Raw genomic sequence first — 20,810 nt, 5'->3', positions numbered from 1 at the left:
AGCACACGGCATTCGGTTTGTTCTCCAAAATAGAATCTATGTGAAATCTCTGACAAACGAAAAAACAGCACTACAGTTAGTGTGATTTATTCAGATATCCATCATGCTTTTCTATTGTAATGATTTGTGCGTTCTCCTAAACAAGCATTAATCAAACGTAGTTTGTTTCCACCGTTCCGTTCTGGCCGCACGCGTTCCACCATTGCTACCGCTTGCACCTCCCGCCAAACGGTGTCTATTTGGATTAATTTAAAAAGGAAATGACTCCAAGCTGATAACCATCGGGAAGAGGCGGTACTGGAATCACTTCCCAGCAGCATTACCATGCGTTCACAAAAATCTCAACCCCGGTCGGATGTTCATCTGTGTGTTTGAATATGATTGTGTGCATGTGTGTGACTGACTTAAACGAACAAAGACATCTCCAGCGCGACGAAGCCGCATTTGTTTTGATCACTCGCGATCGCGCGCGCTTTTGAAGCGCAGATCTCCGGCCACTTGAGTCGGCTTCTCCCGGCGTCAAGTGGTAACTTCCCTCTCAATTGATGCCATCGCGCCATCGGGCTAAATTAACGGTGACATCGCGGCTTGGATTCCGGTCCCTAAAGGCAACGTTTTTGGGAGGCGGCGGGGACTCTTTTAGAAGCGAAGGACGCGATGCGTACGGATTAGACGCTATCTTCCCGCACCATCCTCCGACATGTCCGGCAACTCCCCGGGGAAACGCTGTACACCGAGCTACAAGTAATCACCGCGAGTATCATGCCCATTGCTGGAAAGGCCCGTGTGTGGACGAACGGCACACATATTCTCACTCCTCGCCTTCTCACCGGACCAATTGTGTGGCCGGGCGGCCAACAAGCCTCTCAATTAAAGTATTCACTCCAAACGCTGTACCGGGACGCCCGACGGGGACAAGGGCAGTGCTCTGTGAGCAGTCGAATGGAATCCAAACATCGTAAATAGCCTGCCCGCATAATTAGACTCTATTCAATGGTTATGCTGACATTTTTATCCCGTCCAATCGCGGTGCTCGAGGGTGCAGAAGAGGCTGAAAAGGAGGCCCTTGCGAGGGAGGCGAACCGTACCGATGTTGCGACCCGATAGCAAGCGCTCGAGATCAACTACGGATAGGCTCGGGGCCCAGTCCGCCCATGCCAGAACCGCACATCATAATTCATTCGGCCGCTGGCAGGGTTTTTCGGCTGCTGCGTAGTCGAAACCGAAACGCATAAGCCGCACGGGACCAACAGTGCTGTTGCCCATGATGTGAACCTCTTTTCCTATCGCTTGATCTCCCTCCATTTCCTTCTCCACCCACCCGTCTTCGCCCTACCGCCTAACGTGCATCATCTTTTTGAGCTGCGAGGATGTTGGTGGTCCCCCGCGAAAGGCACGTGCCACAAGAGTGTGGCTTGTGGGAACCTCCTCGCAACCGTGGCGATAGTAAACAACATCCTTTGAGCATCGTATTATGATGACTTTTTTTCTCCTCCCGGTGTGTTGTTCCTTTGCTGGTTGGATTTCGTTAGCCTGTTGACTGTACTGTTTTACCGCTCGCTCGCCTTCATGCACGGAATTGCGAGCGCTCGGCTGGTGGTTGTTTATACGCACTCTTATTTTCGCCAAAATGACAGCATCTCTGTCCCCACCGACCCTCAGCGGCCGTTCCGTTTCTGTAGAACACTAGCTGGTTCGGTACGGTTTGCAAATTATTCTAGGACTTCATGATGGGAGTCTTTTGCGCAGCTTCTTCGCGCATCTTCCGCCGGTAGCTTAGGAATGGGTTCTCTTTCACTTGATTCTTCGGATAAGCATCACCATAATTCATCGTTCACCGTCCTACGCGGTAGTGCTTCGGACTGGAACAAAGGGTATGCGTAGCTGGGAAATCTGGTTAAAATAATTGTTTGAATGGTTAGGAAAATCTACTATCTTCATAGCAACATTTAGGATCGATAGGAATATTTTTGAGTGTGTCTTATTATGTTTGTTTTGATAAGCATAAAAAAAGAGAGAGTATCACCAAATTTACGATTCAAATTTTTCAAACGAACTTAATATAAATAAATAAATTGCAGCTGCAAATGCCACGAATGTTATATGCATAAAATGCGGGTTACTAAGACTATTCATCAGCATATTTTAAATTGCATTTTGTAAAGTTTTTGTAAAGCTCTATCTCCCCACTAAGGGTGCAACCTAACACTCCCACTCATACTGCTCTACAAAAAACTGTATTAAACCAGGAAATGGCTATTTTGTTTTATATTATATTATCAATTTTTTTATTTAATATCAGTAAAATTCCGCTTGTATTTATTTTATAGCCCGTGATTGTAAGATAGTTTGAAACCCTAACAGCTAAAAAATTCGTCAATTGAACAATTTTCGGTTAGCCGTAAAAATAGTATGATGCCAATTTGTACCATCTGGCCTTCATGCCGGTATCGAAAATGTAACAAGTTATTAATTTTAATCACTATTGGGAAATGGTTTCAAAACAAAACATGATTTGTAAAATATGTTATCGACTCTAACAAGCTGTACAAAAAACTATGTTCATGTTATAAACATTGCGCGCGATAAAAAAAACATATGTTTAATACGTTTTCGTGGAATAAATTTAGCTAAGAAAATATTTTGGATAATCTTAAGCTAGGTCCGATTACTGGTTCTGGTAAAAACTACTAATAAACAAAGCTAGACTTCATTTTGAATGAAGAATGATAATGATTAGAGAAAATATTGCAGGTTTTACTGTTGCTTAATTTCACTAGAAAACTGTGCACAAAACTTCTCTCACTGTTCGGCGAAACCATAATGCGTCCGACAAATGGGGATCTAACCGGAACCAAATTCGCCAGCGACGGCAGCTGAGCGACACCCTTATAATCCGAAACAGTTGTACCATAACTCTTCGTTACCGGTAAGCCAGTAATTGCGTTCGTCTTGGCGCAGCAAAAGGTGACGTACTACTCTCCCGGGAGGCAGCGACGGGCAACGCCGCGTGACGCACCCAGCCGTCTTCGCAAGGTAAAGGTCGCGATAATTTTTATTTCGTACAAAAGGTGCGTTTCCGGCAAACCGAGAGAAATGCTTCCATTCGCCTCAACGTCGTGGTACCAGGCGGGAAGATAGAGCACATGTATGCTAATTAAATTTTAAACTTTCTTAAATACTTTCTTATCGGCGGCAGCAGCAGCAGCAGAGTGGATGGGAAAATATTTTCCACCAGTGTCCCACCCCGTTACCTTTCTGCTTGCTTTATCAAGTTTGGCTTCTTTGTACGCCATCCCGACACTAAACCACCCATTTTGGAAGGCTTTCTTCTTACGCGCGATGTCATGGGAGGAGGAATTTCTCGTCCACAAAACGCTCGAATGGAGTGTGGTTTGTTTTCCTACTCCTCGCTGGTCTATTTTCTTTTGAACTAACTCTTCCAGCCACCGTTACCCAAACCGGCTATAAAGGATACAGTCAGGAAGCGGGAACAACTTAGATCAACCTCATTTGCATTCAGACGACAATGCAATTAATTCGTCTCCGCCGCCGGGAAGCGGGAAAATCGCCGGGAACAGTGGGCAAGAAGTCCATTAAAATGGCATCCTTCGGTCGGTGTGGAAGTATTCCACTCGCCAGCAGACTGCAGCAAAAGTGCGAGCTCCTGCCGAGATCTCGATCTCTGGAGCGTGGTTTTTAATACCACCAAGAGCTCCTTTGCTTCCTTCTCGGGAAAAACCCGGCACAAGGTTGCGCGCAAACTGTCGATTTATTTCCGCCATTTCTTGGGATGTAGATCGGGCAAACGCATCGGGTCCGAAATGGCGTTCCGCAAGGTGGTAATGGAAATGGAAAGTAATTATAGTTATTGTACCCTCGGAGCAATTTGTACCGAAGAAGTAGGAGCGACTCGGATGGGAAGCAGAGGCACGCTGACAAGTGTAGTGTTATTTAGCGAAATCATTCATTGTCATTTGTAGAGCGAATCGAGTGCAAGATAAATGTAGCCCAGCTTCAAATAAATACAATTAGATCTAAGTTGAAGTTTAATTTGTCGAACGCCCTCTTACAACTCCCCGCCTGCATTTAATTTGCCTGACAAAGCTATTTTCAGCTATAAAATACCATTTAAGATAGCTTTTTCGCAATTTGAACTATTTCGGAAGAATTGCTGATGATCCGAACTTTTGGGACAAGTTTTAACAACATTCTGCAATACCTTCAAGTATTTTGATGCATATAGCTGAACTAATCAATTTACAGTTGTACGTACAAAATTATTTTCATTAATAAAATTTTACTTTTAAACATGCCGTATCTTGTCGTTTTCGTGTTTGATATGAAAAGGTTCCATGAAAATGAAATAAAATTTAAATTGTTTCAAACTTTATGAGCGTTACATTTCTTAGGAAAACCACGCGTTCGTCTCGTTAAGTTATTATCTCATTTTGTTATCATGTAACAGTCTGATGGCTTATTTATTTTATTTATCTGGTGGTATAATTTGATGCTTTATGTTTACTTTTGCTTTATGTTTACTGTAAAGTATGACAAAAGCAGATAAAACGTTAGCTGGAAATGGTGGAAAACTGTTTTCCAAAGCTCGAAAGCTGCGTTGGACCTACCAGCAAAGCTTGACTGAAGAAAACAGAAACCCTCCACAAAACTCTCCAAAGTCGGAAAAGCGAGTTTCCGCTGGCCACCGGCAGCCACTAAGCTCCCCGATCGTAACTGCTTCGCCAACGGAATGAGAAACCTGTTCGCGGTTTTCTTCGCGTGTCTCTTCAGCCGAAAAGCAAGCTCTCCTACCTGTGTGGCCATTTCTTCGCGAGATGTTGGATGCGCCACCGCTTTCTCTCGATAACTATCTGCGCGTAAGGCTTTTCGCTCGCGACTCTCGTGGGCTCGGAGGTGTTGTTTCCCCGGCATCCCGCGGGCCCGGGTGGCTCGCCCGGTTTTGTTGGGCACTTTCCGCAGCATTCGCGTAGAAACGTTCGTTCCGATCGGACACACCGGTATTTCCCGGCTTGCTAGTTGGCTTGCGGAACGTTGTCGGGCTGGCGTGTGCTGGGTCGTGTTTCCCCCCAGAGACCTCCATATTTGGCGCCCGAGTGTGCGTTTTGTTTCAAACGACGCCGGTCGGGCAAACTATCCTGTTGATTGGGCAATCGATCGAAAGGTAGGAGTTAGGCAGTTACGCGATCGTTCCGAAGCAAAGTGTCGCACCGGGGTGTTTACTCAGCAGAAGTGCGTACGTGTGAGGCGAAGAAAAATAAGCTGGTTGGTGGAAAATCGAGTGGTGTCGGTGTTCCAAAAGATATTCGAAGGAAGCGTCCACGATGATCGAGCATCTCTGAGCCCCTCGAAGCCTTACGATGGCGTCACGATGAGAGTTGGGGAGAAAATTTGGGGTTTGTGCAAAAATATGGCCCTTTCGATGGCGCAACCGACGCTCGAATCGGGAAGTGCTGCAGTGAAATGGTGAAACTGGCTCGTGGTGATCGACGGTGATTAACCGCAGCGGCAGTGCAAGTGCAATATCGGCTGAAGCGTGAATGAGCCTAGTGTTTTACTCAGGCGTTCGGGTTTACTTCCGCCAAACGACTCGATACCAAAAAAAATATTGTAAAAATAAGATTATAAATAAGCCAAGAAAAGGGAAGGTGAACGAAAGCAAATCCGTCGTGTAAGCAAAGCGGTTGTGTTTGTGTGTCAAAAATGAAGTTCGTCAACAGGATCACGGTATTTCTGCTGCTGCTGCTGGCAGGCGTAACCAAACCGAATCAAGGTTAGTATCGCTCGGCATTCCCGTCGGAATTGGGGCCAGCGTGCGTGGATGTTTGCGCGCGAAACCGCGCTAAACCAGTTCTTGGTTCCCTTCGGGACGCCAAGCCATCCCGGTTCGGTCCAGTCCGGTTGGCAGTTGTAAGTGTGTCACCCGTTTTCCTTTCATCCGTGCGGGCTCAGGAAAGCGCCGACTAGACTCTAGAGCTGGAGCTCGGTGCGCAGAGGAAAAGTCCAGGGCAACAGTCGGCGTGTGCGTTTCCTGAAAATCCCGGACCGGAATCGCAAAACCCTGACCGGGCCGGGCGAGATTCCCCGAGGTGGCCGAGGAGTACTGTTATGTTTTCTCTTGGATCGTTTTTATCTTTCGTTTTCCTTTCCGGATGGGGGGATGCTGGACGACTTCCCGGGCGACCCATTTCGGGTGCGATCTCTCTAGCCCTAATGAGGTGGGCCGAGGTTGCTCCTGGTTCCGTCCCGGCACCGTTCGGAATTGCGCTACAAAATAACATCGTTTTCCGTCGTGCGTTGTTCGTTCTGCTGAAGACGCAATAAATTGTGCGTAATTAATTGCATACTGTACGCGAGTGCCCGAGGGTTGCCGACAATCATTTTCCACGTGTTTCCGTGTCCCGATTCTACATTGCGACCCTTGCACACGTGCCCTCCCTAGGTGGGAGGGTGTAAATGGAAATGGATTGCTACCATGGTTGTTTTTCTTTTCCGTTTTCGTCCTTGGAATTTTTACTGGCTGACGGCCCTCGCTTCCCGACGCCATTTCCACCGCTCTCCCTTTCGTGATGTTTTCCGGCGACGTAGATTCCTAATTTCGTTTTTCGGAAGCTCCACCTTTTTCTCGTTGCACGGAAAACGCTTGCCTTCCCACACTGGCAGCATGAAAAAGGACCGGGAAGGGAGGAAGTCAAATGTGAAAATAAAAATCCCAAACACATTTCCCCAACACCGCGGGCTGCAAGGACGATGAAGCCATTCAGGGGTCGGTTTTTCACCTACGGAAAAAAGGAAGACGAAAATGCTCGAAACAAACGATGGCAGTAATGTGGACGACACTCCGACACGAATTGTAATCAAAATAAAATGCAGAACGTGTTGTCGCTTCCGCCCGCGTTTTTATTGTCAACCTCTCCCGTGCGAGGGTGGCGTTTTCCTTCACGGGGTAAAATAATGCCGCGCTCGGATTAGTTCGCCACCAAGGAGAATCTCTTGCCTCTTTCGGTGTTTGAAAGAACAATAACTATTATCATCGAGCGAGAAATGGTGCAGCTTTGCCTGATGGATAAGTTCAATGAACCGAAGAAAAACATCCTCGCAAACCGTTTTCTTTCACCTTCTGGCTCCGGGGACCGAGAGGAGAACATTCCAGCCTCCCCGAGCCGAATCATCAACACCATCATCATCATCATTATTTAAACTTTGCACAATTCAATCGCAATCATATTACTCTGTTCGTTTGCGCGGGTCTTATCTTTCGCGCCCAATCATCGAAAAATGGACGAGTTGTTTTCTGGCACGAGGGTTGCGCCATATTTGTACGCTTAGTTCTTCCTCGTTGCCGCACGTTCCGGGCGATCGATCGATCGATAGATCGATCGCGCGATCCAGAGGCTACATTAAAGGCCCATGCTACGGGAAGTTTGGGAAACCACTCTTGGCATTCGAAGGTGAAGCCGACCGGGCGCTGGCAACCACGGGCAGGCACTATCCACTGGAAAACTAATTACTTTCTCCCGAGTGGCAACGGTCCCGCTAAAGCTCACACGTTCCATCTGCCACCTTCCGGCTCGTAACGGAACCGTTCGTAAGCTTGGCAGGGCCTGGCTTCTCTCCAGCCATCGGATCTCGTTGCTGGACTGACGTTCTTACGTTTGATTCCTCGTCAAGACCACCGGCGCAGGAAAAACACTCGGGAAGAGCGAGAAGGAGGCGTAAAAAGCGGTCCGGATGGATGCGAAGTGAATTAAAATACACACCTTCGAATTCAATTACCTCTAATCATGAAGTTTACTTTCGATCGGCTCGGTATTGGCTTTTGGCCGGAGTTGCCGTGCGGACGAAACGGTTGGGAAGAATCGAAATTACGGGTTCTTTCGAGTGTTCTGAGTTTTCCCGCATTCAGTTAAGTAAGGACTAGCATGGGACTATGCTTGCCCGGCCGAGTGGAGCTGTGAGACGTGATAAATAGTACGGTTTAATTCAGTGTATTTACGTGCTGAGGCGCTTTATTCCATCGAAATTGGACCCATGCTGGAAGGAAACGAACGTGCCACTGGGCTTGTTCTGATCTTCAACTGAAACGCATCACATGGGCCTTTACCTTTTAACGAGATTGTTTGATGAAGATTAATGAATATAGATTATTTTCGGGAGATCATTTTAAGTATATAGCATGAAATTTTATTAATCTTTTTCCCTTCAGTTTTGGTCTTTCAGTATATTTAATAAGTCGATTTTAAAATTCGATATATCTTTTCAAATATTTCTACACAAAAACTGATTATTATTTGCATGTAATCATATAATGTATTAAATTCTATTCTTTTCTATTGAATTTATGAAGAAAAGTTTACTCTAGATAAAATGAACATTGCAGAAAAAAACAGTTACTAGTGTAGTAACTTTAAGATTTACATCTATGTTTTCTTTAACACGTATTGGGTCTATGATAGAGTTGTGTAATTCCGATTGAGATTCCTGAATCTGAATAATTCTTCACTTTTTAGGGAGTCATGAATCTTTTGATGAGAGCTTCATGAATCCCAAAGGCTGGAAAGTGATGAGCTAAGAATGGGTAGGGGGATCTGCTCTTTTTTATTTGGTCGCATAATCCACGACAATGAAAGAATCCTGGAGATTCGTGACAGATAAGGTTTGAAGATTCATGAATCCGTCTGATCTGAGGTGAAAGATTCATATGAATGAATCTCGCCAAAAGATTCATTAAGCACGACACTAGTCTATAAGGGTCTTAAGTATTAAATCCGCGACAGCCGAGCGGTAGCGCCGGTTGGAAAATCGGCCCATAAGCGCCGGGGCTCACCACCTCGACGACGTGGGTTCGAATCCCAACCGAGACCGGACCCTCCCCTGCACGAGAGGAATGACTATCCACGTACAACAGGGAAACAAGTCTCGTAAGCCCTTAACGGGCAGGCATGACCAAGAGGTCGTTACGCCAAGAAGAAGAAGAAGAAGTATTAAATAATCCTCTTTTGTGTTGACTAAACAAACATGTATGATAAACGATAAGCTAAAAATATGACTATTTTGACACTATTTTATAGCGTAAAATATGACTGTAATAAGCTCTATTTATGTCTTTTAATCATAGCAAGCAAAAAATGCATATCCAGGAAGCCTTATTAGTTCCTCCACTTAGTTGATAACAAAACTAAAGCTACCGTAAAGTAACTAATTCGTTTTGGTTTCGCTCTCGACTTCACCACTTCCACTCAGCTTGAAAGTTCTGCTATGAAAATTTCGCACATCGTCAATTTTCCCTCTTCATCCTATCGAAAAGTACTCCCCGTTCTTATGCCGATGATAAAACAATCAACACATACACCGCCTAGAACGGTGCTATGCTATTACGATTGCCGAAGATGCTGCTACTGTGCCTTTTATAATGCATACCGCGGGCAAGGCGTTGAGTACAATCGGCCGTATGTGGAGTTGCTTAAAACGGCCTATCCTTTGGTGTGGGAGTTCCTTTGCGCAGAAAAGGAAACAAAAACGGCGAACGGGAATGGCGTGCAAGTAAGTTTACGTACTGTTTTTAGCGCCTGCACAGCTGCTGCGATAAATAATGGTTAAAAATAAAGTACCATAAGTACTGCCGGACTGCCTGCCGGGTCTGCCCAAAACCCACCCACCACCCGGGAGAAAGTTAAGATTGCGATGATTGATTCGCAACTCGCGAAGGCGCGCGAGAATTTCCAAGCACGATAGCGGGAAAGAGAGGATGAACGGGGCAAAACGTGCGAAAGGAAAAAGAATGAACGGTCCCGGGCGGGGTAGACAGGTGTTCATAATTACAGATATGCCGTATTGTCTTTCTCCACCCACCCATTATGCTCCGTGGCTTCTTCGAGCTTTCCATTCCCATCCGTCGCCCGATATGGTCCTTTTGTTTTACCGATTGCGAATTCTTCTCCTGGCGCGCACACATGTGTTTATGTACTGATGCCATTGTGAATTCGAGAAATCTGAACCGGTCGAAAGGTGCCTTCGCGACGACCCTCGGTGGGTTTGGTTGGGGAAGCGTGGAAAAGCCGGCTAAAAGATTTCTCTCGCTTCATCTTTCTCAAACACAGGCGCTTCAATGGTGGGTCACATACGCCACCGAGTCATACATGCAAACTGTTTCACCGGGAAAACGCAAAGCGAGCGCCCTGCAAAAAGGCAAATTTGTCACAACCCGTGCGTCCCCCCGAAGTCTGGGTTAATGAAATTCCTCATCGTCTTCACCGGCCGAGCCCGGGCCCAACGAGGAAAGCTATAATTTGGCCCATTATTAGCTCCGTTTTCGCTTCGCGAAGCGGTTTTTGCGAGCGTCTTATGCGCCCCAAAAATTGTCACTAACGAGGTGCAGATAGTGGCGATAGCGATAGTTTCGCTCGACCATACTTGCCAACTTCGCGGACGCGCGATTCCAAATTTTAATACTTCCCATTTTACAGCATTTTCCCTTGCCAGCCCACGTCCCTTGCAGTGCTCTCCGTACCCTACCTTGTTCCTTCATTTTCATTGTCAAATTACCTCTCACGCAAGCCGCACCGGCACAAACGGTCGCGCTTCTAATGTGTCTTGGCGAGGCCGCGATGGTTTCATGTTTTCGTATTTTTGTTTCAAGCGTGCCTTTTGTGTTACTTGTACCACCGCTTTGTTTTATTTTCACCGACAGTGAAGAAGTGAACGCTGAGTGCCTCCCGAAACGAAGTTACTGCTAATTAACGGATGAAAGTAAACTTCCCGCCTCCCCACCCTCGGAGCTGTCGGTGGAACTGGGTGGAAAACTGGATGATAAGTACAGTGGGAAACTTTTGAGGAAAATTTCGGTGCCAACGTGAAGCGAAATATTTTAACGCTGACGAAGTGAGATGAAGGAAAATGTGAATGAATGGTAGTGAAAAAAAGTTCTAATAATGTCTCCAATTTTCACATCTCCGATCCGATGATGGTACCATTTTCATAATTGATTTATAAATTGATGAAAGTTATTGGATAATGGGAGAAGCGAAACTAAACGGCTTTTTGTCGATTCGAGATGTCGATGTGAATTATTTTTTTTTTTTGCAGAATAATTTATGTTGTTTCAAAAGAATCCTAATCCAAGCATCATTTTATTTTTCCGTTTCAATACACCATCTTATTAAACTGGTGTACTTAAAATCATGGCTTTGCTTGATATTTGGAAACTTGCACACGATAGTAGATTCAATATCACATTGTAATGTAATATTTGTTTCGCCAAAATCCAAAATTTATTCTTGTGCTATTTATTTCATGTTTGAGAGGAAGTTTGTTTTGACTTTCGTTATAAGAGTGTTAGGAAGTTTTATGTCAGAGTCTTCAAAAGATATTCTTTCGGAGCGCTGGTCAATTTTTACGCAACATCAATTTTCATTAAATTAGGCTCTTGTCCCACATTTTTGGGCATGCGTTACACTTCAAGACGAACAAATATCAAGACGAAAAGACTCAATATGTGAATTGAAAGTCATTTTTATGATATCCGTATTTTTTTATTAAAAGACTCAGATTGAATGCCAAAACAAAATATTAACACTAGAACTACTGGACATTTTGACTGGTAAGGTACTTTTTCAATCACATTTATTTCTTAAGGCTGAAAAACTCTACCAAATGTGAATGCATAACTTTCACACATCCAATGGAATGTTAATTTTTATGTATTCAACAATAAAATTTTTTAGTGGCAAAAAAAAAGTTCAAGTGGTAAAGAGGTGAAAATGTTATTTATTATGTATCCAAGCTAATTTGTATAAATATAAACGTATTGCATGTTACTAGTTTTAAGTTTAATAAAACATCTTGTTCTTTGCGAAAGCTTGTAAATACTTTTAGAAAAACTGACGTCACAAAAACACGATATCAATTCAAGCCAATAAAATTCATCTATTAAAATGTAGGCTTTCTCAAATAATTGAATTAATACACATCATATAAGATAATTTGCACACTTAATGAGATGACCACCAAACATAGTGTTTTTTTTTATACTTCAGTACATGTATGACTGAACCGAAAGTTTCACGCGTTAGGAATTATTACTCATAAGTGTTGTAAAAAAAAGTTCAAACGTATAATTCTGTTTCTCGCACGGTTTCTGCAATATGCAGAGAGAAAACATGCTTTAATGGATTAGTTCATGGCGAAAAGTCGCACTTTCCTGCGAACCGCGGCTCATTATACTTTTCTTCCCGGTTAAGAGGTTCCATGCGGTCGGTTCACTCGGTGGAGACACTGGTACTCAGTAATGACGCCAAATCGTCAGCAGCGTCCACCTCGACTTGCTTCTCTGGACGCTTTCGAAAATCCCCAGTCCCAAACGACAACCGTCCAGTGTGTTTCTTTGACCGCACCGTCAAACGTTCGACTCCGAGCTCCCGCGTGTCTTCCCACGTGTAAGCAATTTACGACTCTCAGTCTCCTCGAACAACATTCCACAGACGTCCTGCACTAACGCTCTCGCTTCAGTCTCGTCCTTCAACCTAGCCCATTGGACTGTCGGGTGGCTGAAACATACAGAACGGTACAGAAACCCCAGTGAACCCGATACCAAACTACGCGCGACCACTTCTGGTGACAAATGGACACACATCGTCGTCATCCTCTTCGTCGGGGTTGTCTTTGTTGTTGTTGTTGGGCCAAGCGAAAGGAAAAGTGGCTCTAAACACACGCGACGCACTCTCGCCATCGCGAGATATTCGTTATGACCACTGCAAACCCTGTTGGCCGGTGGCGAAACTCCCGGTGGGAAAGGCGCAAAATTAAAACCCACTTCCTCATTCTGAACATTGCCGGGTGTCTGCGCGACTCTCAGCGTGCCGAGCAAGGCCTTCTGCTACGCTTCGCCCAGCGCCTTCCACACCTGAGAACTGGGTTAAATTTATGTACATAACGAAATTTGTAATAAACCTCCGACCTCGGTGCGTGGATTATGTGTTTTTGGCTTTCTACCGTCTGCCATTCCGAAAACCGGGGATTCAAATCCTCTAACGAACCCGCGCCCGTTAAGAGACTGGCGGGTATAGATCATAAAAAGGCGCGATTGATGGTAACGCGAGTAAGGGGGTTAGCTCAAGCCCGTTTGAAATGAGAAAGAAAGAGTTATAATAAAAACATCCAACCAACGACCAATGTAATCGAGGTGTTCCGACCGGACCGCCAGCCGTTTGAAGCTGAGCTTGTGAGAAGAAAAAATAAGTGGTTTGTAGCACCTCGCAAAAGTGCCGGTGAAATATTCCACTACATTAACACCGACCGTTGTTGCCGGTGTGAACGATGATCGCTATTTGCCAGAAGGGCCTTGATGGTGGCATCACTTTTTTCTTCACTTCCGATTCGTCAATATTTTTCATTCCCACCTCTTTAATCGCGCCCGAGCAACAAGGGGAATCTGCTCTTCAGAACGAAGGGTAACGCCATTCGTTCGAGTGCATTCGCCATCATTACCACGATTAGCCGATGATATACGGTGGCGATGAATGGAACGGATTTTCCCGCCGTTCCTCCGTTCTTCGTTCTACCGGAAGACCGGACGATATTTCATTCCACTCCCGATTAGGCAGCTCTCCGCGGCAAAGAGGCTGAGAAGGAGAAAAACACACAAAATATGCACGTTACGTTTCGGTAACGATTTCCTTCCATCATCGGAACGAATTAGTGAGATGAGTCTGTTATGCTTTTTTGTATTTGTTTCTATTACGATGACCGATGGCATGCGGGGAAAGACTGCAGAGGCTGGGACAGAGGTTTCCGAGCATTCTCGTGCTAGTTGAATCAACAGGCCCAACAGATCCGGCTGCCAATGGGTTCGTTTTTCTCGAGCTTTCCTTCTCCCTCCAAGAAGCGACCTCGCTGACCGGCTTTTCCGCAGTTCAAGCGTTTAGGCCGAAGGGAGATGCCAGTGCCACACCTCACGGGTGGGACCGTTAGTGTGATGATTCGTAATGTTCGTACTGATTTTTCTTTCGCTCGCCATCCCGTGCGCATGCAGCAATCCAGCATCATTCCCCCGTGACCTACATCGAATGAATGAAAAGAAGTGGAAAAAGAAAATCCACTGCTCAGTTATCGTCAGGCCCTTCGGATGTCTTCGAGCCCTTCGATGAGTCAAGCGAATAGCAAAGAAAAAAAACGATAGCTCGGAATGTAAGCACATTCGCTCATTTATTTCACATCTTCTCATCCTCTTTTGGGGGGAAATTCATCATCCCTCGAGGCAGTTTTCCACACGAGTGTGCCAAGAACGTTTGCTGCTGCTAAGGATGCAAAGTTGCGCTCATTTACTTTTCGCAAGAGTTTTTTCAGTTCTTTTTCTATTTTTTTGTTTTGCTCTACCGCGTTGGTGTACCGGAAAGACATTGTAATTAAAGCACGGAAACAGTTGAAAGGATGCAAAAAACAGGTACGTGAAGCAACAAACTTTCGAGTCACTGTATTTAAGGCAAGGTTATCTTCGGAATGATGGCGTAAATGCTGCTGGTCGGCCAGCATTTCCATCTGCCTTTTCCCTATGCTTAATGGATTCACAATAACGAGGCGAGCACAATTTCGCTTCAGTTTGATGTTCACTCAAATTCACTAATATGGACAAGATAGAGGAAGAAACAAGAGAACTTTATTTGATAGAGCTTCCTTTTTATTGAGCTATTTAATGAAAGACAAACATACAGCTGTATAAACAATAAGTAACTATATAATACATGATACATTTTTAAACATAAATTAACAAGGTAAAAAGAATTTCTTTGTTTGATTTTCCCTCAAACTATGAATAGTTTTAGTACCTTTGCTATTTTAAAACTGCATGTTATCAAAATGGTGAACTAATTCGGATTTGTACTTACTAGATTCGAAAATTTATTAAGTAGTATTTACTTCAAACGAAAACTTTATTCCTTTTTTCTGATTTCCAAAACATGTGTTTTGAGTATACAAAATACAAGACAAGTATTGGTTACATTTTCTTTAACAGATGAATGCAAAACACAATCGTCTTAGCAATTGGTTGAACATCTCAAAACCGTGCTGGAGCAACAAAGTAATAATACTCGCTTCCAACTGAACCACGCCATGAAAGGACATCATAGATGCTCATACAAACGAATATCGATAGCAATTTATGCTTTCCACTTGTGCAAAGAAGGAATCGATTGTTGCAGTTGAGTTCTTTTGTCGAATTTTCTTGTCATCAGTCAAAGGCATATGGGTAAAAAAAAGGAAAAAATAGTTCCACCACACGGTGCGCATAGAAGACAATTCCGAAAGCTGACACCACCCATCTACACTTATTGCGGGGATTTTTCGGACGAAAAAGTGGCAAATTGCACGACAAAATGAAAAGGAACATGTGGGAACACACAAAACACAGTGGAAGAAGGATTTTGAACGATACTAGACACCGCATCAGCCGTCGGAAGGCATATGCTGTTGGCGCGAATTGCACTTATATAGAAGCGTACTCGCTTTCGGTTAATGATGTTTGAAAATGCATCCAGCTTGATGATGAAGGCGTATGCAAACGAAACGAACAAAGTGACGAAACAGGACTACGCAGAAGTACATTCCGAAAATCCCGTTGAAAAAACGATATCCTTTTCAAAGAGACGAACTGGAAACACACAACACAGAGTGGATCCATAAAAGCGCCGTCAACCGACTGTATGTATATTCAAGATTTGGTCTTCTGCCTTATTCTGGCCTCGCCTTTACTCCAACAGCAGATAACACCAGAACCGTCAAGTGCGACAAAAATGGGAGGATTTGTCTCCGATCCGGTCCGGCCACTTGATGGGGTTTTCTTTCCGCTTTGCTCCTGTGCCCGACTTTAGTCTCTGTTGTGGAACGCGAGACTTGCAACCGAACAGAACGTACTGGGACAAATGGGACACACGAGAAATGTCAGCAGCTCGAAGCCAGAGATGCGATTCGGTTGAAGTGTTCTTCCGTGAGGGCGGTGTGCGGAAGCTTTTGCATTTCGAATGTCGAAACATGCTTGTGGGTTAAATGTACCGCACGGAGTGTGCTACAAAGAAAACCTTTGTGTCGAAAGATTACCGCCTTTCTCGTTGAGAAATAAATCCGGTTATGTCACGCTTTAGGGACGATGGCCAATTGTGCTTGTGCGGTCCGGAAGAAAGAAGATATCGGAGCGCCTTGCGATGTCATTCGTAGTCCAGCATGATCTGACACCGTGGGAGTGCCTGCCGCAGCTGCTCGATGTCGTCGTAGTGGATCGGGTGGAAACCGGACTGTTTGTGGAACAGGGAGCACCCGTCGAAGCAGAGCATCCGCAGCCGGCTTAGTTTGGCCGGGAGTTCGTCCATTAGAATCGTCTCTAGGTTGCACGAGACGAATATTAACTTCTGGATGCGATTGGTGGGGCTGAGTAGCCTTAGGACGTCCACTGGTAGGGCAACGCCGGCCAGCTCTAGGGCAAGTAGGTGTGGGAAACGATCGAGCCAACCGAAGATAACCTCCGCTTGGATGGAGCGTGCCGTGAAGTGTAGGCAGAGCCGAGTGACACTAGTGATGTTTTGCGTGATAAAGTCCATGGTGCGCGGTGCGTCCGTGCCGGTCGAGTGGATGAAGAACCGCTTCAGATTGTTCACGCGAAAGTAATGGCACGATTCGTCCGTCACCTTGATCAGTGAGAGGTTCTCGAGGTTGGGCAGATCGATCGGTGGAGCGGGCGGTTTGACGTACGGGTAGTAGTCGCTGATCAGTAGAAGTTTGAGGCACCGCAACGAAGACAACGGCTCGAGAGCCCGCGGGTTGACGATGTTCATCTCGGCGATGACCAGGTCGACCAGCTCGATGGCGTACTCGCAGATCGCTCCCAGCATCGACTCCTTCAGGCCCATCCCGAGCGGGATGTATTTGGCGCGCGTGTCGATGATCTGTAGCTTGCGGCCCCGGAGCAACCGCTCGGACACGCACGACTCGATCCGAAAGTCGGCCATGTTGAAGTACAGCGACTCGGCGCAGTGCGCCAGCAGCCGTATCATCAGCTTGACGACGCGCAACCGGGCGTCCGTTAGCGGACTGCCAAGGTTGGCCCGCAGCACCACGCTGTAGTACTCGCGCTCGCTCGACTCCAACAGCTGAACCATCTGTTTCAGCTTCGGTAGCGACTGGTCGAGGTTCAGCAGCAGCCGGAAGCGATGGATGTACACCTCGGAGAAGATGATGGCATTCCAGCGCCGACAGACGGTGGCCGCATTCTTGACGTCCCGCAGTGGAAGGTAGTCGAAAATTTCGCACATCAGCTGCGGAGGAGTGTGAAAAACAAACAAACAAACAATCACGGCTGTCAGTGATCGCAAGACGCAAACGAGACGTCATCTGATGTCGGTGACTTACTTCGAACGGAAGATCATCGAAATGAAGATCACTTTCGCACATTTTGGTTATGCAGAGGTTTTGAACACTGTTTCTACTCATCGTGTGAAACATTCCGGATGTCTGGATCAAAATATCACGTCACACAATCGCCTTTGCCATACGATCTTAAGCTAAGAAAACTCCGAGAAACTACCACATCGCGTCGGTCCAACAATAAGTGCGTCAATGTCAAGTTCACTTGACACCAGCTGAGAACTCACGTAACCGCAATACACTGATTGCTATCTAAAGCGCATGCCTACCGCCACGGTGCATCTTATGTTTGCAAATAAAGGCCTCTGTGCCAACGATGTTCGAGGATTTGCTGGGGAAAAGCACCATGGGGACAGGGGGGGCACGGTCGGTCTGTCAGGGTTATTTTTATTTCCCTACCGCATGGCACAATACTTGCAACCATGGCTACCGTTCTTGGTTTGTAAACAGATGAACGTGATCAACAAAAGCGAGATGACACACATACTCGAAGATACGTAGGAAATGGACGTGGAATACATGTTGGAATCACATAGAAAAACTTTCTATCAATCCGGTTCAAACTGATTTTTATTACGCAGGTGAAGTCCTAATGAATCGCGTACATAACCGTACAGTAATTACCAATGCCAACAGTTCCTTCTTAGTAAACATTTCCAACTTAGTATTCATCACACAATCTATTTGGTACTCATATGAGAGACTAAAACTTCGATTTCATTATTTTAAAGGAGCTACAAATTTGAATATGTTCTTCATGTAGAATGAAGATCTATCTCCTAGGTGGATCACAATATTGAAAATCTAAACTAAAGTTATGCTTTGTTGAAATGAAATAATTTGAGAAAATGCACAGGTGAAATTAAACACCATTAAACACATGTTGAAAAGTTATAATACGAGAATAGAAAATATCTCAGAAAATGTAAGTTGATTAGTCCTTTAACAACATATTATTGCCCTAAAATTCACAGCGATTTACTGGGTGCGAACATGTGTATTGCGGTCTAGCTTAGTAGAAAATCTCGCATATATGTAACGTCTAATTGTTCTGGATTATAAAATTTATGCGCCACTTTAAAACACAAAAGTTCATTTTACATCATATAAATTCATCCTCTATCGGAAGGGACTGTTTCCCCAAGACAGCTTCTCCTGCACCGTGCGCTCCTAGACTGGACACCGAAAACAGATGCCAAGCTGAACATAAAAATGGACCGCAGGAAAAAACACTTACGAAAAACTTGTGCCCATGAATCCTGATGAAAGCGAAGCACGCCAACGACGGTCGCCAGTGGTATAGAGTGCGGGGAACGATTTACATTGATTTCCTCCGACAATTCTTCCGCAGACAAATGGGACCGGTACTTTTCCGGGGGATGGTGGGATTTGGGTTTTCCGGTTCATTTCCCAGCTCCTTGCTGGTAGCGCACGGGGGACACGCTTTGTCGGATTGGAAGGACAATCTTTGTCAATTCACCGGAGCAATCATGTTCATTGTTCCGTGACGGCTGGCGTGATGTACGCCGATTTGCGAAGTATCCTATCATGTAGCATTTTAAGCTCTAGCATTATTCCAAATGATGACCATTTTCCTTTTCATTGTCGTATCTTGTTTAATACAACTTGTTTTATCAAACGGATGGTTAGATACTCAGGAAAAATTGTAGCTCACAAGGACTTGTTTAACCATATTCGAGTTCTTCCGAGGCAATGGGGGAAGGCATATTTTATCTTTATTTTAAATAGTCCTGCAAAAACCAAGTGTAAGTGTGTTATGGCAGCGTATGTTTAACATTTGGTTAAGCGAGAAAAAACGATTTCGAATCCAAATGAAGCTGTTATTCATTCAACTGCAAATTTAACATTTCCGCTGCTATTTCGAACGGCATCACATTTCTGTTTTCATGTTATGTGATGCTCAGTCACCGCTTCGAAGATTATTAAATATACATTTCAAACAAAACGGTCTGACTTTATCATGACCACGCTTCCGGTTCGCTTCCAAATTGCTCCATCAGTTCGCTAATCCATCCCGAAAAAAAGCGATACCCAACTATTCGGCACGCATTTTTGCATCCTCTAACTAATCACTTATGTGATCGATCGAAACTCAACGATTATCGACTATCGTTGGTCTGATGCAATCCGTATTGGATGCGGCAGTGTCGAGGTGTATGCTTTTTTCTCTCGTACGCGTACCTTTTCCTTCTCGGTCACACATTATCGACGTTTATGCCTCTTTCCCCGTTCATAGATCCGGTAATCGATTCCAAATATGCTCCATTGGATCCACGATGATCGCACACCGCAGTTTCATCCTGGGTGCGAGGTGTTGTTTAAATAATTGTGCAATACGCTGCCGGCCTGTTGATTTAACCTACTGGTAGGGTTTTTCAAGATGCGATACGCATTAAATGGATAGTCGCGAAATATTGAACCACAACCAAGACGCGGGTGCGACGGTGCAACGGTGAAAGTGAGGACGGACTGGAATGGGTGAAAGGAAATCGGCCTGTCGTATTTTAACGCGATTTTCAGAGGATCTAACAGCAGACATAATGCCGCAAAACAAACAGCACATGTAGGGAAAGGAAGAGAGAAAAGACAACGTGGTAGCGAACCGAAAATGCCAAATACCACCCGATCTTGTACGCGACAGCGAAATGCCAAGCGAATGCTGAAAACAAAGCGAAACAAATCGAATCCGAGCCAAAGCCCATCACGTCACACGGAAAGCCGCAGCTTACGGTGCCGCCCATCGGAAAATGGGAGGGTTTTCCACCTGGGATGGGCGGCGGGGTTGGGGAAAAACAAACAAACAAAAAATTATGATTTCACACTTGACCGGCTACGTGCGAGCTGATTTTCGAGTTTGTTTTTCCCCTCCCCTCCCGTGGCAGGCTGGCACACAACAGTAAAATGCACCCTACTCGCCACCTTTCTCCTTTCGTCCTTCGATTGATTTTATTTTCTTCATCATCCCCTCATTTTCCCGATGTTATTGTTATGCCATCGCAATCGCTCGGTACGATCGCGCTTGATCGCGTATGGGAAGGAAACCCGTTCGGAACCGGCAGCGCAGCCGGGGGGTCGGCCGGAGGAAATTATTGTTTAACGTGAGTTTTAAGATGCACGTGACGATTGGACTGAATCGCTATCGATCGATCCGTTTACATCATACGGCACAGCGTCATGTGGGGAAAATTAAGTAATGATTCCTTCCCTTCGCGGCATTGTGCCGTTTGGCTGTGTGTGCGTGTGTATTACGTGACGAGAGCTATGCTTGGATGAAAACTAACTAACTTCACCGGGTTCCGGCATATTTCTTCCTTAGTACTGGGCTCGTTTGGTTTTGTCAAATCAACGATAAGGAAACC

The 20,810-nt window shown here is 45.2% G+C and overlaps 2 protein-coding genes across 2 annotated transcripts in view; one reads left to right on the top strand and one right to left on the bottom strand.

The window, feature by feature from the left end:
* Positions 1-5,721: 5,721 nt before the first annotated feature.
* Positions 5,722-20,810, top strand: part of LOC131289121 (cadherin-89D-like) — a 38,161-nt gene continuing 23,072 nt past the window's right edge. Inside the window, exon 1 of the mRNA XM_058318326.1 lies at positions 5,722-5,791. Coding sequence (XP_058174309.1) covers positions 5,722-5,791 — 70 coding nt within the window. The remainder of the gene's footprint in view (positions 5,792-20,810) is intronic.
* On the bottom strand, positions 16,218-17,457 carry LOC131289123 (uncharacterized). Its single transcript, XM_058318327.1, has 2 exons — positions 17,416-17,457; positions 16,218-17,321 (listed from the first exon to the last, which is right to left on the bottom strand). Exons 1-2 carry the CDS (start codon positions 17,455-17,457, stop codon positions 16,218-16,220), a joined length of 1,146 nt encoding a protein of 381 aa, XP_058174310.1.

This window comes from Anopheles ziemanni, chromosome 3 (genome assembly GCF_943734765.1).
Source record: "Anopheles ziemanni chromosome 3, idAnoZiCoDA_A2_x.2, whole genome shotgun sequence".
In the NCBI taxonomy this organism is placed as follows: Eukaryota; Metazoa; Arthropoda; class Insecta; order Diptera; family Culicidae; genus Anopheles; species Anopheles ziemanni.
The sequence above is the reverse complement of the archived record's forward strand: the minus strand, read 5'-3'. Positions and strand labels throughout refer to the sequence as shown.